Source organism: Solea solea, chromosome 1, assembly GCF_958295425.1.
Source record: "Solea solea chromosome 1, fSolSol10.1, whole genome shotgun sequence".
NCBI lineage: Eukaryota > Metazoa > Chordata > Actinopteri > Pleuronectiformes > Soleidae > Solea > Solea solea.
In genome coordinates, this window is record NC_081134.1 from 27,454,965 (window position 1) to 27,470,050 (window position 15,086).

The following is a 15,086-nucleotide window of genomic DNA, read 5'->3' on the forward strand; positions in this document are numbered from 1 at the left end:
ATTTTAAGGCACACCTGAAACACTGCTTCTTTGTGTAACATCATGGGAAAGACATGACAAGTACAAAAGGTTGAAGACTTAGACTTAAAAATTAAGGCGATTTATATATATATATGTATATATATATGAACATGTGAATTAGAGTAGAGTTGAACACACAAATTAGTGAAGACGGACATGTTGAGATGAACACATGAATTACAGTTAAAGATGAACACATTGTTGTTAATAATAATATGATGATGTTAGAATCTGGTCTAACATTTAAATGTGTGCCTTGTTTGTGCCTTATAATGTAATGTAATGTAATGTTTTGCCAGCAGGGCATATATACTATTATATACTTTACATAAGTGCATTAAATCTATACAATATCTCTTGTTTATTCTGTATATTTTCAGGAAACTGTGCATGTTTGTTCTCTTTTTACTTTTTATGGTCATATCGTTAATATCTTTATATTGTACTTTAAGGACAGTTTCTTATCTTTATCTTTACGGTCCTCACTGAGGACGATCTTATCTTATCTTTGATGTCAGTGACAATATTCTTGACTCAGACGAGTTCATAAAACCACAGGAAACACCAGGGTTGTGTTTGGTAAACTGATCTAAATAATACATTTATAAAACTGTTGACGTGTCATTGTTGCTCATAACCAACCTTTATAAAGTGGAGAAAAATGGACAATCATCTGAACCTTGTCCTGTTGTTCTTTAGAACATTTATATAGAATTAAAAAACCACCCACGTCTGCAGTGATGCGGGCTCTGCGTCCGTACGTCCGTTTGTCCATCCGTCCGTCCGTCCGTCCTGGTGAGGAAGGTTTTTTGAGTGGATCTACGTTCGTTCCCCTCACCGATGATCACGAGTGGTGGGAAGTGACCGAAAGAATGAGATCACGGATACAAGCAGGTTTCTATGGCAAGCCATTTTAACATTTAACCGCTAGACTGGATATGTGTTGCAGATATCTCTAATTCAGTTTTGCCTAGTCAAAAACATTTCAGATATCCACAAAGACATTCTTCCTAGGACAAATGACGTCACTTTTGCCATTCATTTGTATGGGGTTTATCATTACGGATATCTACAATTCAGTTGCAGATATCCACTATGTGAATTACGGATATCTGCAATTGAATTGTCGATATCTGTAATTCCAGTTAGAGATATCTACAATTTGATTCTGACTAGTCATAACTCCAGTTCAACACCCAGACACATCTATACCGGTTGCATTAGACCTTATCACTAAATTTGGGTTAATTTTTGGTTACAAAATAAACTTTTCAAAGAGCCTAATTTTTCCTATAAGTATGGCTGCAAAGCAGAGGCCTCTTGACGTTCCCCTTTAAGATTACATATGACTCTTTTAAATACTTAGGTGTACATGTTACTGAGCAATTCAAGGATCTTTTTAAGGTGGAACTGGACAGAACTAAACAAGACTTGACGAGATGGTCGTCCCTCCCATTATCACTGGCAGGAAGAATTAACTCCATAAAAATGGTTATAATGCCACGATTCTTATTTCTTTTTCAGGCAATCCCCACATTTATTCCTAAAGCATTCTTTACTGAAATTAATAAATACATATCCACCTTTATATGGACCAGAACTATGCCACGAATTAGGCGAACTTTTCTAGAGAGGCCCAGGGAAAATGGGGGCTTAGCATTACCAAACCTAATGCACTATTACTGGGCAGCTAATCTTCATGCCCTTTCATTTTGGACATCTAACATCACTGAACATGAGGCACCAGTATGGTTACTTATGGAACAACACTCTAGCTCCCCCAACTCACTGGCTGCCTTGGCGTGTGCCCCGATGCCGATTAGCAAGTGCTATCACACAAATAATCCAATAATTGGGAACTCCCTCTGAATCTGGTCACAATTCAAGGTACATTTTGGACATAAGAAATCGCTTCTATTAAGTCCCATCCTTGCCAACCCCTTTTTCCCTCCCTCTCTCATAGATCCAGCATTTAGATTGTGGAAAAGTAGAGGTCTCGTATGTGTAAAGGATTTCTTTAAAGATGGCCTTTTTTATTTCGTTTGACTATCTAAAGGTGCGGTGTGACATTCCAAACACCCATTTCTTCAGATATCTGCAGATTCGAAATTACACTAAGACTTGTTTTTCACCTTCCCTAGTAGCCATAGAGGAAGATTGGATCCATGATTGTGTTAACAGGGATCCACAAACAAAAGGTTTTGTTTCATTTGTATATGATATAATCCAAAATGTAGCTGCTCCTTCCCTTCACCATATTATGTCCAAATGGGAGGTAGCCCCCCTGGGGCTACAAACAGGTTCCTGCTCTATGCCAATACTCTATAGTCAAGAGTCTTTATTCACGTTAACTTCCTCAAAAATGAGCGGAACATGGAAGACAGGAAGAGGATCCTCACACGAGCTCAGAGGAGTTTATTGAAGTGGTTAAAGGTAGTGATGGTGAGATGAAGCCTCATGAGGCATTGAACCACTTGAGCCAATTGGTTCGAGAAAGGGTTCATTTCTCGAAGCTTCATGTGCACACGAAACCACCTACTGGCCAAGTGTATAATCACAGGCAGCTGTATCTGAACCACATAATGTGTGATGAATTGAATTTTTGTGTCTGTTAGAAATGACTATGAATTACAAAAAATGTATGACCAAATCATTTCTGTACATATGTGTTTAATAAATTTTTTGAATGTATTCTGTGTGTGTAAGTCTTCCCAAAATGGTAATATCATAATATGGCAGGTTGTGCAATGTTTTTCTGAAAATGGCATGGGCGTAATCAAGCAGAGGACAGTGAAAGTGCTTGTGGAACTAGGAAAAGGGCACAGATTATGCTTGTGAAACTTGGACAATGATGAGCCTCGCTGGCTCCATCCTATATCACCTATCCTACTCTCCTCCCTCTCCTAAATCTCTATCTCTCCCTAAACTCTCCAAACTATCTCCAAACTATATAAACGCTGTCCAAACTCTAGTATCCAAACTCTCCAAACTATCCAAACTCTCAACTGACCGCAACTCTCCTTCAAAAACCCACATTTTGAATGGAGCCTATATAGGGGTCTATATAGCTGTAAAACCTCGCGCTAAATCTGAACCACTTCACGAAGTAATCACGTGGTACAGCTGGGCAGCGAGGCTTCGGACGTCATCATTTTTGGCTCCTCCCCTAAATGAAGCAAGCCTCGATACGCGCATCGCGGAAACGCCCCCTCCCCTACTCGGCACACGCTTCGAAGCCTCGAAACGGAACGTCACATCACTAGTTAAAGGTCATGAAACCAAATCAAAGTCACTGAAAAAAAAGACTTAAAAAAACTAAATGTTTTTTTCCCAACACCTTTAATGCAAAACAAACATCAAAGACAGAACTTTGTGAACAACGTGCAAATGTGTATTTACCAGAGGTCGCACTGTCACACTGTTTCCTATGTGAACGTGGACGAGAGGAAACTCTTTATAGTCTTTAAAGAGCAGAGGACAGTCAGAGCTTCTCTATGCCACAGCGGGGATGAAATACTGCAGCGACACATCCTCATGCAGCACAATCAGGTGGACGACCTGCTGATGGACGATGTCTGAGGAGACAAAGTCACCAGTCACCTCACGTTAGCTGCTTCACCTGATAAAACTGACGTTTGTAAACCACTCACTCTCCCACACCAAACCGCAGAGAGAAAATCAGTGATTTAAGCTGCGGGGACACAGGAGCTGCTGGTCCTCTGCTGCCTTGTGTGGTCACTTTGTGTCACTGAGTTAAATCCAAATGAAGGATTTTTAATGACGAATTAACAATAAAATACATTAGAACTTAGTGATGGAGGCAGCAGTGGATCAACAACTCTTGTGTGTGATGTAGGGGTGGGCGATATGACCTAAAATTAATATCACGGTATTTTTCATCTTTTGAACGGTGACGGTATAATATCACGGTATTACTTTTTTTGGTAGGTTTTGGGAGGAGTACATATTTTTTAATAATATTCTAATCTGATATTTGTAGTTTTTTTTCCTTTCTGATCCGGTCCCCAGAGGAATCACGGCTAAACAGAAAATACAAACAGAAAAGGACGTGACAAATTTTCTGAATATGAAATGTTAGGTTTACATAGTGTAACTTACCAATAGCGTTGTGCAGTCTGTGTCCAAAACATGCGAGTCTCGTATATTTATTAATTATCAGAGCGCGCACCATGTTTGCACCACTGTCAGTTGTCATGCACATCAGACGCGCTTTATCCAAGCACCAGTCAGAAAGTGCGTCCTTCAGGGAAGAAGGCGGTCTGGAGGCATCTGCTGCGCAACTTCCAGTCATTGTCAATGAAGTGGATGGTGAGGCTAATGTATGGCTCAGTAGTCCGGCTGGACCATAAATCCGAAGTGGCCGAGTAGGCGTCAAGGTGGCGAATTTCGTTCATTACTCTGTCCCGTACCTCCGTGTACAGCTCTGGCAAGTGCTCGTTACGCTAATTTAATGGCCACTCCCCTTTTACCACCGAATATGTTTTACTTTTTTATTTGCAACAAGATATACAGTATATAAAGACATATATTCAGACCACTGAACGTTTGAAGAAAATGTAATGCATTATTATTTAGAATTAGGAGATTATTGGCGCTCAATTGATTTATCACGGTATTGACGGTATTGCAAAATCCATATCATGGCGCAATGTCACACCGGTGCTGACTATGACACCGGTATACCGCCCACCCCTAGTGTGATGTTAAAATCACTGACTTTTTCTATGAGGTTTGGTGTGGAAGAGTGAGTGGTTTACAAACTTCAGTTTCCTGTTGTAAAGTCTGTCTAACAGTGAGATAAAGAAGTGAATGTGTTCTTAAAGACGTTGTAGACTTAAACTGACGTAGATTTTATGACACAAGTCTTTTGTTTTGTGGATAAAATCTTTTTTTCCCGCCATGTGTGAAGAGTGTGCGTGTGTGCGCGCGCTGACACTCACTGCACATGGCCTTGCTGGGGTTGACCTGTTGTCCCACGAGGAACTGCTGCAGCCTCCTGATGTCCACCCTGGCCTCGGCCATGGCGTCTGCATCTCTGCGTCTCTGAGAGTTTCTCTGTGAGCCATCCTCACCTGCAGGGACAGGGAGGAAACGCCCACTCTTTCACTAAGATGTGTTCCATCCAATAATACACAGTGATGTCAGGCAGTCAATCATCAGGTACAGTATGTGGTCATTATTCAAAGTCATGGACCAAACACAAACATGTTCCTCCTGGAGGAAAGGTCAGAGGTCACCGAGGTCTGTGAGAAATAAATAAATAAATAGCTTCTCACCCCACGGAGGATTTCCCAGGTCTTTGAAGTGTGTGGTGACAGAAACCAGATCCGTTTCGATCTTTAGATTCATCTGTCCATTCAGGAAGGCCTCTATCACCTGACAAACACACACACACACACACACACACACACACACAGTGACCACACGAGGCAGCAGAGGACCAGCAGCTCCTGTGTCCCTGCAGCTAAAATCACTGATTTTCTCTCTGGGCTTTGGTGTGGGAGAGTGAGTGGTTTGCATACTAACAGTGAGATAAAGATGTGATCATGTGACCTAGATGTCGTAGACTTAGACTGAAGTAGATTTTAGTCTTTTATGAAGTGGCCAGTCTCCTTGAATTGTTGCAAAAACCTGAACTACGTCTTCGACAGCCGATAGAAAAAGGTTAAATAGGTGGACAGCAGTGTTTTACTTAGTCAGACAAATCCATTGTTCATGTTGTGGGACATTAACGTTGATCATTCACTGAGTTTCTAGAAAAACACTCTGAACTGATCCTGTCCTTAAACTCAAGTCTGAGATTGTACCAGGAAGTTAGAGAGGTTCTTCATCCTGTCCACCACGTTCTTCATGGTCTTCAGAGGAGGCAGGTAGATACTGACCTGCACACACACACACACACACACAGTGTAACAAACACCCTCTGCCTCTGAGAAGCTGCAGTGATGTGAGGTCACGCACATCAAAGTCCGGCATGGTCGGTTCTTTGAATTCGTGCCACAGTCTCCGGGGGATGACGTCGACCGGGACGTCGTGATTCACGATTCTCCCGATGCTGGACAGAGTTGGCTGGGGGGGGGGATTAAAGAAGGACATTTATATTTGTCATAGATTACTACAACAGGAAAGAGAAGCTTCGCTCTCCCACACCAAACCTCATCGAGAAAATCAGTGATTTGAGTCTAAAGGAAATATTTCAGATGCCGAATTCACAAAATAATCCATTTGAGGCAGACATTTGGAGGCAGCAGTGGATCACACAACTGTGTGTGTGATGTTAAAATCACTGATTTTCTCTGTGGGGTTTGGTGTGGGAGAGTGAGTGGTTTACAAACTTCTGTCTAACAGTGAGATAAAGACGTGAACGTGAGTTAAAATGTGTGTGGTGGTGGTCGTCACCAGCTCTGCAGCAATGCTCAGGCAGGGACAGTGTTTCTTGGTCAGCTTCACTTTGACGGCCTTGGCGTTCTGCACCGTCTTCAGGGCTCGGGACATATTCTCTGGAGACACTTCCAGACAAATCTCATTGTCTTCAGAGGAAACGCCCTCCATCTGGTACTCATCAAAGAAGTTGGCCTGCAGAAGGAGGAGGGGACGCAGTGAGGAGACGGATACAGACAGACCGACAACCCTCTGTCCGTGCGTGTGTTCTGTTGGATCTCACCTGCGACAGTTCGCACCACATGCTGACGCCTCCGTTGGCCACTTTACCGGAGAGAACGAAGAACAGGTTGTCGGGCGTCAATCGCAGCACACACGTCTTTGTCAGCTTTGAGATGGTGGTGACGACTCCTGGTGACGACACGGGAAACATCCACAAACTACATGTGAAATACTTCATCCTGAAACTAATTTCAGTTGAAATGAGTTGACAGTTATAGAAAATACTTTTTCATAAATGATGGATCTAAAAATGTAAACATATGTTTTACAAAACTAATTTACACTTTTTACAAAGATTTAGTTTGGAAAACAAATCTCTACAAATCCTAAAACCAATGAACACAATTTTAAACAAATTAAATTTTATTAAACAAATTTAAAACTTGTGAAACCTTTATGAATCCTGTTATATTTATTTTTTTTAACAACATTTTAAATGAATCTTCACCTTTTCAAAAAAGTGACATTTAAAGTCAATGCTCTGCTGCCCCCTGCAGGTTTAAGAGGAGATTTGATTTTATCATTATTGTTCTTATAAACACATGAAAAACAGTGAGTCCGTTTTTAAGAAAAGTTGTTTTTTTTTCATCACAGACACAAAACATCATCAGATTATTCAAGAAAACAACGTTAGCTTCATCCAAAAATGAAGAAAAATGACAACAATACAGACGTGGATCGAACGAAACTTAAGTCACAGTTAATAAAACACAACCTGGAAGAAGCAGAACGTTGATTTACAAAGTTGATACAAAAACTATGAATTCATGTATAAATCAGGTGATTTGAAAATAAAAAGTCATCAAGTGTTCGTAAATCAAATGAACGTTTTTATGCTTAGTTACGCCGTAGACCAAACTTCACTACACGTTTCTGTGTTTTAAAGGTGCCACATTACCACGAACAAACAGCTTTTAATACAAAAATGGAGGGTTATCTCAGTGCCTGTTAGGAGCCGAACTGAAGAGCGAGTTTAACGTGATATAAAACAACAATTTGATTCAACTTTGTGTGAGACGATCTGATGTTGTTTCTTCGCGCGGGTGTGACAGATTACAGTGGGGACTGGTGGACGCTAACATGCTAGCAAATAGACTCACGGCTAAAGTGGTTGAGACACGCGACGTCCACGATTTTCCCGCGGAACTTCATCTGGACCCGCGGCTGAGAAACACGTTGTGGATTCGGGAACGGGTTCGGGTTCGGTTCTTCGGCTCACTCGGGTAGCGGCCGGAATGTTTCGATGACGCGCAGCCGCGTCTGTTTAATTCGGTCCGTGCGTGTCTGAGTTCCGACGGGAACAGCGACTGCGTGACGTCTGTTCCTATATTTGCTCTTCAGTCTTTTTGAGCTTCATGAATATTTTCTGTGTTTATTAATAATCTAAAAAATATAAAATACTGATAATATTGTGAATTTAATCACTCACTGAAACTGACTTTTTGAAACATTAAATGTGATCATTACAAGAAAATAATTAGCACCTTTTTCCGCAGTTTAACCCATTTTAAGGCAGTAATACGGAGCCCCTAAAGGGACATCGAAAAAAAAAAAACTAAACGTTTCTGGTGCGCACGGGATACTTTCTCGTGCTCACGAGAAAGTATCTCGTGCTCACGAGAAAGTATCTTGTGCGCACCAGAAAGTATCTCGTGCGCACGAGAAAGTAGTGTATGCGCGCGTGATGTCCGCGAACGCAGTTTTAAGATCATTTGAGGCGTGAAATTAGTCATTTACAATTCAAAAATGTGGTTTGTGTATTAAGATACGACGTATTTATAGTTTGGCAGCGACGGTATCGGAGGTGATCAGCCCCGCCTCAGCGGACACTCGCTGCGTACAGTGCGTGGGGCAGAGCAGCGTTACCTCGGCCTGTCCTGAAGAAATGATCCGCTGACATCGCTGTCATTAGATTAAGTCTCATCACAGAGTGTTGATAAATGAACAATAAATAAATACTCTTAATAAATGCGTATATATTATTTTCTCATTTTAAATATTTAACTTAATTTATCAATATATTTTTAAAGAAATATGTGTTCTCATGTATTATATTCTGTGCTTTTATTTTAAAGTTGTATGTTCAGTGAAGGTCACCTGAGCCTCTTAGGCCAATGAGGTGTTGTGATTTTTTTTGAGTTACGGACATGGATGTATTGTTACGGACTGTGGCTAAGACATGGTGTGGACTTTTCCCTCCTAAAATGGCAGAAGAGATAGAAAACGTAACATACAGTGTATGTATATGTATGTCCACAGGAGGATTGTGTGTGTGTGTGTGGGGGGGGGGGCGCTGTGCCAATCTCAGCTGACATTCAAAGTCAAAATAAATAAAATATTAATAATATACAAACTTTCAAACTGTCAGGTCGAAACGTTTACATTAAAAACAAAATAACGGGTCAACAACAAATCTATCGATCACCATCTAATGGCAGCGATGTCAGCGGATCATTTCATCATGACAGGCCGAGGTAACACCTGTCTCTGCCCCACGCACTGTACGCAGCGAGTGTCCGCTGAGGCGGGGCTGATCACCTCCTATACCGTCGCACGAGATACTTTCTGGTGCGCACCAGAAACGTTTAGAATTTTGTTTTTTTTCAATGTCCCTTTAGGGGCTCCGTACAGTTACGTATCGTTTTTACAGATTAAAAGCACAAATTACATACTCTAGAATATGTCATTGATTAAAAAGGTGATTTTTATTGCTTTATTATTTATTATTTTATTAATTCTGTCAAATGTTATTAAATGACTTTTTGTTAAATGATTTCCATTTTTTTACAAAATAATTTTCACTCCTCATCTCCATATTAACTTTTATTTGTTATTTGCTTCTATATTTGGCTTTATTTCATAACTTTGACATTTGATTAAATGATTTAGGTTTTGATAAAATGGTTCTGACTCATTATTTTATTTCTTCACTTTTTTATTACTCTATCACATACTTTTTGCCTTTTTTATAATTTATTTAGACTTTTATATTGAATTTGCATGTCATTTTAATCTCTATATTTAACTTTCACTAATTTCATACAAACTTTGATTATGTGGACGTTTTAATGTTTTTATTGTAATAATGACTGAATGAGTGTTATTTTGTCATGAAAGCAGGAGTGGGTACATGTGGGTGTTTTGTGCTGACTGGGATCATCTGGATCTTCCGCCCCCTCAGGGCGTGGACAGAAAAGGAGGAGGAGCTAACACACACACACACCGACGTACAGCAGCAGGCCAGAACAGATCAGACCAGAACCAGACCAGAACCAGGATGAGGGAGATAGTTCACATCCAGGCAGGACAGTGTGGGAACCAGATTGGGACAAAGGTACAGACTCAGTTTATTCACTGGATTAAAACCAGTGATCACATGATCATTAAATCATACATGTTAAAATCTGTTTTAAGACTTTAACTGAACAACTTTGTTACTGTGTGTGTGTGTGTGCGTGTGCGTGTGTGTGTATGTATGTGTGTGTCTCTCTGTGTGTGTGAGTGTGTATGTATGTGTGTGTGTGAGTGTGTGTCATCAGTTAATGTGATTTTTCATCTGATTTAAACAAACGTCAGTGATGAAGATAAAGGAGAGGGGGAGGGGCTAAAGTCTGTGAGCCACTGTGAGACTATTCAAAGAATCTGACACACACACGCGCAAGCACACACATTACATTACATGTCATTTGGCAGACGCTTTTATCCAAAGCAACTTACAATAAGTGCATTTCAACATTTTGGGTACAAACAAGATCTAGAAGTAAGTAGTAAGCCATACTACACACAGACATACACACACACACACAGGCACACACACAAACACACACATATTGATCCTCTCTCTTATTGATCGATCAGTTTTGGGAGGTGATCAGCGATGAACACGGCATCGACGCAGCAGGAAACTACGCGGGCGACTCAGCACTTCAGCTGGAGCGAGTCAGCGTTTACTACACAGAGGCGTCCTGTGAGTCAGCGACAGTCTCCACTGAGCCACCGCACACGCACACTGTCTCTGTCTGAACTTTGATGTTTCTGTGTTGTTCATGTTGACAAGCAGCAGGGGGTGCTGATACTCAGTGAAGTTTGTCAGATTAGATTTGGTAAAAAGTCAATGTTGAAATATTTGTGTGACGTGATGTTGCAAAAGCTAATCAGTGTTGACAGAAAAGACGGAAAAGTTAGCACAGGATGATGGACGGATATTTGCAGGTTGTGTTTTCCAGCAGTCACGCAAATAAACATCGCAATTCTGCGACCAAACTCACTTTCCTTGGAAATTTGCAAATAATGTATTGGTGTGAAAGTGTGTATGTCATCACTGAACAGGAAGTGGAGAGAACATGCGACGTTGTCGTCATGGTGCGTTCCATTTGTTGTAACTTGGAATTTCCAAGGTCACTTTTACTGGTAGTTTGCACTTTCGTAGAAATGTTGCTACGATGTTTATGTGCGGCAACTTCTGAGTTCCGATGTAACTAGAACGCGGCCTTTCATGTCGAGTTTTACAGCGTCAGACAAACACAGAAACAGAACCTGTTGTAAACCAGACAGGAAGTGACACCACACGGTTTCCTGTGTTTGTGCAGCACATAAATATGTCCCCCGCTCTGTGCTCGTCGACCTGGAGCCAGGAACCATGGACAGTGTTCGCTCAGGAGCCTTTGGACAACTGTTCAGACCAGACAACTTCATCTTTGGTAACACACACACACACACACACTCAAACAGCTGTCATGGGCGTCGCCTTCATGTTTCATCATGTGTTTGTGGAGATGGTTTTATATTTCACTCACACACACACTCACACGCACGTGTTCTCTCTTCTGATTGGTCGCTCACAGGTCAGACAGGTGCAGGGAACAACTGGGCCAAAGGTCACTATACGGAGGGGGCGGAGCTCGTGGACTCAGTGCTGGACGTTGTGAGAAAGGAGTGCGAGCACTGCGACTGTCTCCAGGTGACCTCCGACAACACGGCCTCTCATTAGCTGCTTTAAATCACAGAGGGCGGGGCAAGGCGGTGGGGTAGCTCAGTGGTTAAGACCGGTACCCTGTGTGCAAAAGACATCGTGATTGCAAGTTCAGCTCCACCCCTGGCTGGTTGTACTCAATTCCCTTGTAAGTCGCTTTGGATAAAAGCGTCTGCTAAATGACATGTAATGTAATGTAATGCAAGAGTAACTCATAATAATAATTACGCTTTCAAGTGAAGTTGGGTATAAACATTGTGTTTTTAAGAACTTAGACCACGTGAACGTATTCACAGAAACGTTTGAAAGCAACATGCTCAGTGTTATAATATTAAAGTTGTAAGAACGCAGTTGCTAGGTAATGATATACAGTCTGTGATCATCGCTAGTTAACTACTAACTTGGTTTGAGTCAGAACTCGCAGAAGTTTCCACTTACGACATCGTGAGTACGACATAAAAACGCAACATTTTCAACTTTTTCATAGCAGTGCGACTTCACTCTTGTGAATCACTACTTATTCCTCATAATACTGGTGTTTTGTAAGGAATATTACGACTTTTTTTCTTCACTGTAATACTAAGACTCTTCTTGTCGTATTATGACAGGAATATAAACATTTACGCTGTTAATGTTGTGACTTTTTCTTTCTGTAAAACTCTTGGATAATTGCGACTATCTTGACTATCTAGACGTCACAGGAGTCGTTTCATGTTGAATATTTTGTTTTCGCAGGGATTCCAGCTGACTCACTCACTTGGCGGCGGCACCGGCTCGGGAATGGGAACGCTGCTGATCAGCAAGATCCGGGAGGAATATCCGGACCGGATCATGAACACCTTCAGCGTGATGCCGTCGCCTAAGGTACGACTCGCTTCTTCAACCCTGAGTCAGTCGGAAGCATCATAAATACCTACAACGCCCTCTAGGAGCTACATTTTTCCCGTTCCTTCAGAATTAAGGATAGCGTGAATGTTTCTCTTGTAAAATTTGGAATATTCAGGTTTTGAGTTTTATTATTATTATTCTAACGTTTTACAAATACTACTTATGAAAACAGTGACCCCTGCAGCTACAGTATGTCATTACACGGCAGTAGCCTCAGACGCTAACACCATCGTCCTGGTTATAAATCTTCATTAATTAGAATTTTGTTTGTTGGGGAACAATACGACTTGTTCCTTACGACTTTTCTTGTAGTGTAACAGCTTTTTTTTTCATAACTCGTGAATCACAACCTTTTCTCAAATTTGCTACTTTTTACTCAAGACTTTTTTCATAATCGTATGAAGTCTTTACTTTTTTCTTCATACGATTTTATCCTCTTAACTTCTTCATTGTAATATTACGACTTTTCTCGTAGCATAACTCTTTTTTAACAATATTACGATATGTTATTTTCCCTCGTAATATTACGACTTACAACGCAGTTAACAACCCACAAAATGGCCGCCTCTCTGGCAGTAATAAAGAACGCGCTGTCCTTGTGATCGTCCACAGGTGTCGGACACCGTGGTGGAGCCATACAACGCCACACTGTCGGTCCATCAGCTCGTGGAAAACACGGACGAGACGTACTGCATCGACAACGAGGCCCTTTACGACATCTGCTTCCGCACACTCAAACTGACCACGCCCACCTACGGCGACCTCAACCACCTGGTGTCGGCCACCATGAGCGGAGTGACGACGTCGCTGCGCTTCCCCGGTCAGCTCAATGCCGACCTTCGCAAACTGGCCGTGAACATGGTCCCTTTCCCCCGACTTCACTTCTTCATGCCAGGGTTCGCGCCTCTGACAGCGCGGGGCAGCCAACAGTACCGTGCCCTCACCGTCCCCGAGCTCACGCAGCAGATGTTCGACGCCAGGAACATGATGGCGGCCTGTGACCCTCGCCACGGGCGCTACCTGACGGTCGCCGCGGTCTTCCGTGGACCCATGTCCATGAAGGAGGTGGACGAGCAGATGCTGAACGTCCAGAACAAGCACAGCAGCTACTTTGTGGAGTGGATCCCCAACAACGTCAAGGTGGCCGTCTGCGACGTGGCGCCGCGGGGGCTCAAAATGGCCGCCACCTTCATCGGCAATAGCACGGCCATTCAGGAGTTGTTCAAGAGGATCTCTGAGCAGTTCTCTGCCATGTTCCGCCGGAAGGCCTTCCTGCACTGGTTCACCGGCGAGGGCATGGACGAGATGGAGTTCACGGAGGCCGAGAGCAACATGAACGACCTGGTGTCCGAGTACCAGCAGTACCAGGAGGCGACCGCCAACGACGGGGACGACACCTTCGAGGACGAGGACGACGCCGTTGATGAGTGAGACACACGTGAGGAGGTTGACGTCAGGAAGCCGCGAGAATCAGTCACTGAGACGCTCGTGATTTTCTAGTTTTAGTAATTAATTCATTTTATAAACTCATTTAGAGCAGACACGATGATGATTGATCAATCACTAAAACAATCCTCAGCGGTTTGGATGATCAATGAACCGTTTTTTCTTTAACAATTAAAACCAGTTTGTGTGATTTTTCTGCTTCTTAAACGTGAATATTTTTTGTTTGTGAACAAAAACCAGACGTTTCTGACGTTTTCTATTTGTAAAGTAAATAAAAGTTTTTATGACTCAGTGTTTAACAAATCTAACACTAACCTTAACCTTAACCAGTGAATGAAGTCAGGTTTAACTCTGACTAACCTGTGACATGTTTGATATTTAATAATAATAATCGTGATCAGGAATGATGTTGAACGTGAAACACTGAAATAAACATGTTCACTGTTCACTGTGTGTGTGTGTGGTCATTCATTCAGTCACCTCACACACACACACACACACACAGAGATAATCCACTCAACCACACACTGTTAATCTCTCTCGCCCACCAGAGTGTGTAAGAGTTGATTTCCCAGCAGTTCTGTTTGTGCGACGGATCAACCGACAAAAACACAAACGCTGAGCTGACGTCTGTGAACAGGAAACTCTCACACACACACACACACCAAACCTCATAGAGAAAATCAGTGATTTTAACATCACACACACAGCAGTTGTTGATCCACTGCTGCCTCCATCACTAAGTTCAATTGTCTGATTTTGTTAATTCGGCTTTTAAAATCCTTTGTTCAGACTTAACTCAGTGACACAAAGTGACCACACGAGGTAGCAGAGGACCAGCAGCTCCTGTTTCCCCGTCAGCTAAAATCACTGATTTCCTCTATGAGGTTTGGTGTGGGAGAGTGAGTGGTTTACAAACTTCTAACAGTGAGATAAAGACGTGATAATGTGACCTAGACTTGTTGTTATAATATTCATCATCATCATCATTTAATGTATTCCTCTCATCTCCTCCCTCCTTTCCTTTCCTCATGTCCTCTCCCGTAGTGTTCATGGACGGCCACTAGGTGGTGGT

General features: G+C 42.1%; 2 protein-coding genes across 2 annotated transcripts; one reads left to right on the forward strand and one right to left on the reverse strand.

Moving 5' to 3' along the window:
- Window positions 1-3,318: 3,318 nt before the first annotated feature.
- hus1 (HUS1 checkpoint clamp component) lies at window positions 3,319-7,999 on the reverse strand. Its single transcript, XM_058650684.1, has 8 exons — window positions 7,806-7,999; window positions 6,707-6,834; window positions 6,442-6,618; window positions 6,004-6,111; window positions 5,850-5,924; window positions 5,319-5,418; window positions 4,983-5,114; window positions 3,319-3,596 (listed from the first exon to the last, which is right to left on the reverse strand). Exons 1-8 carry the CDS (start codon window positions 7,855-7,857, stop codon window positions 3,514-3,516), a joined length of 855 nt encoding a protein of 284 aa, XP_058506667.1. The 5' UTR covers window positions 7,858-7,999; the 3' UTR covers window positions 3,319-3,513.
- Window positions 8,000-9,922: 1,923 nt separating this feature from the next.
- Window positions 9,923-14,459, forward strand: tubb6 (tubulin, beta 6 class V). Its single transcript, XM_058624651.1, has 6 exons — window positions 9,923-10,039; window positions 10,564-10,672; window positions 11,295-11,405; window positions 11,550-11,665; window positions 12,413-12,541; window positions 13,178-14,459. Exons 1-6 carry the CDS (start codon window positions 9,983-9,985, stop codon window positions 13,994-13,996), a joined length of 1,341 nt encoding a protein of 446 aa, XP_058480634.1. The 5' UTR covers window positions 9,923-9,982; the 3' UTR covers window positions 13,997-14,459.
- Window positions 14,460-15,086: the final 627 nt, after the last annotated feature.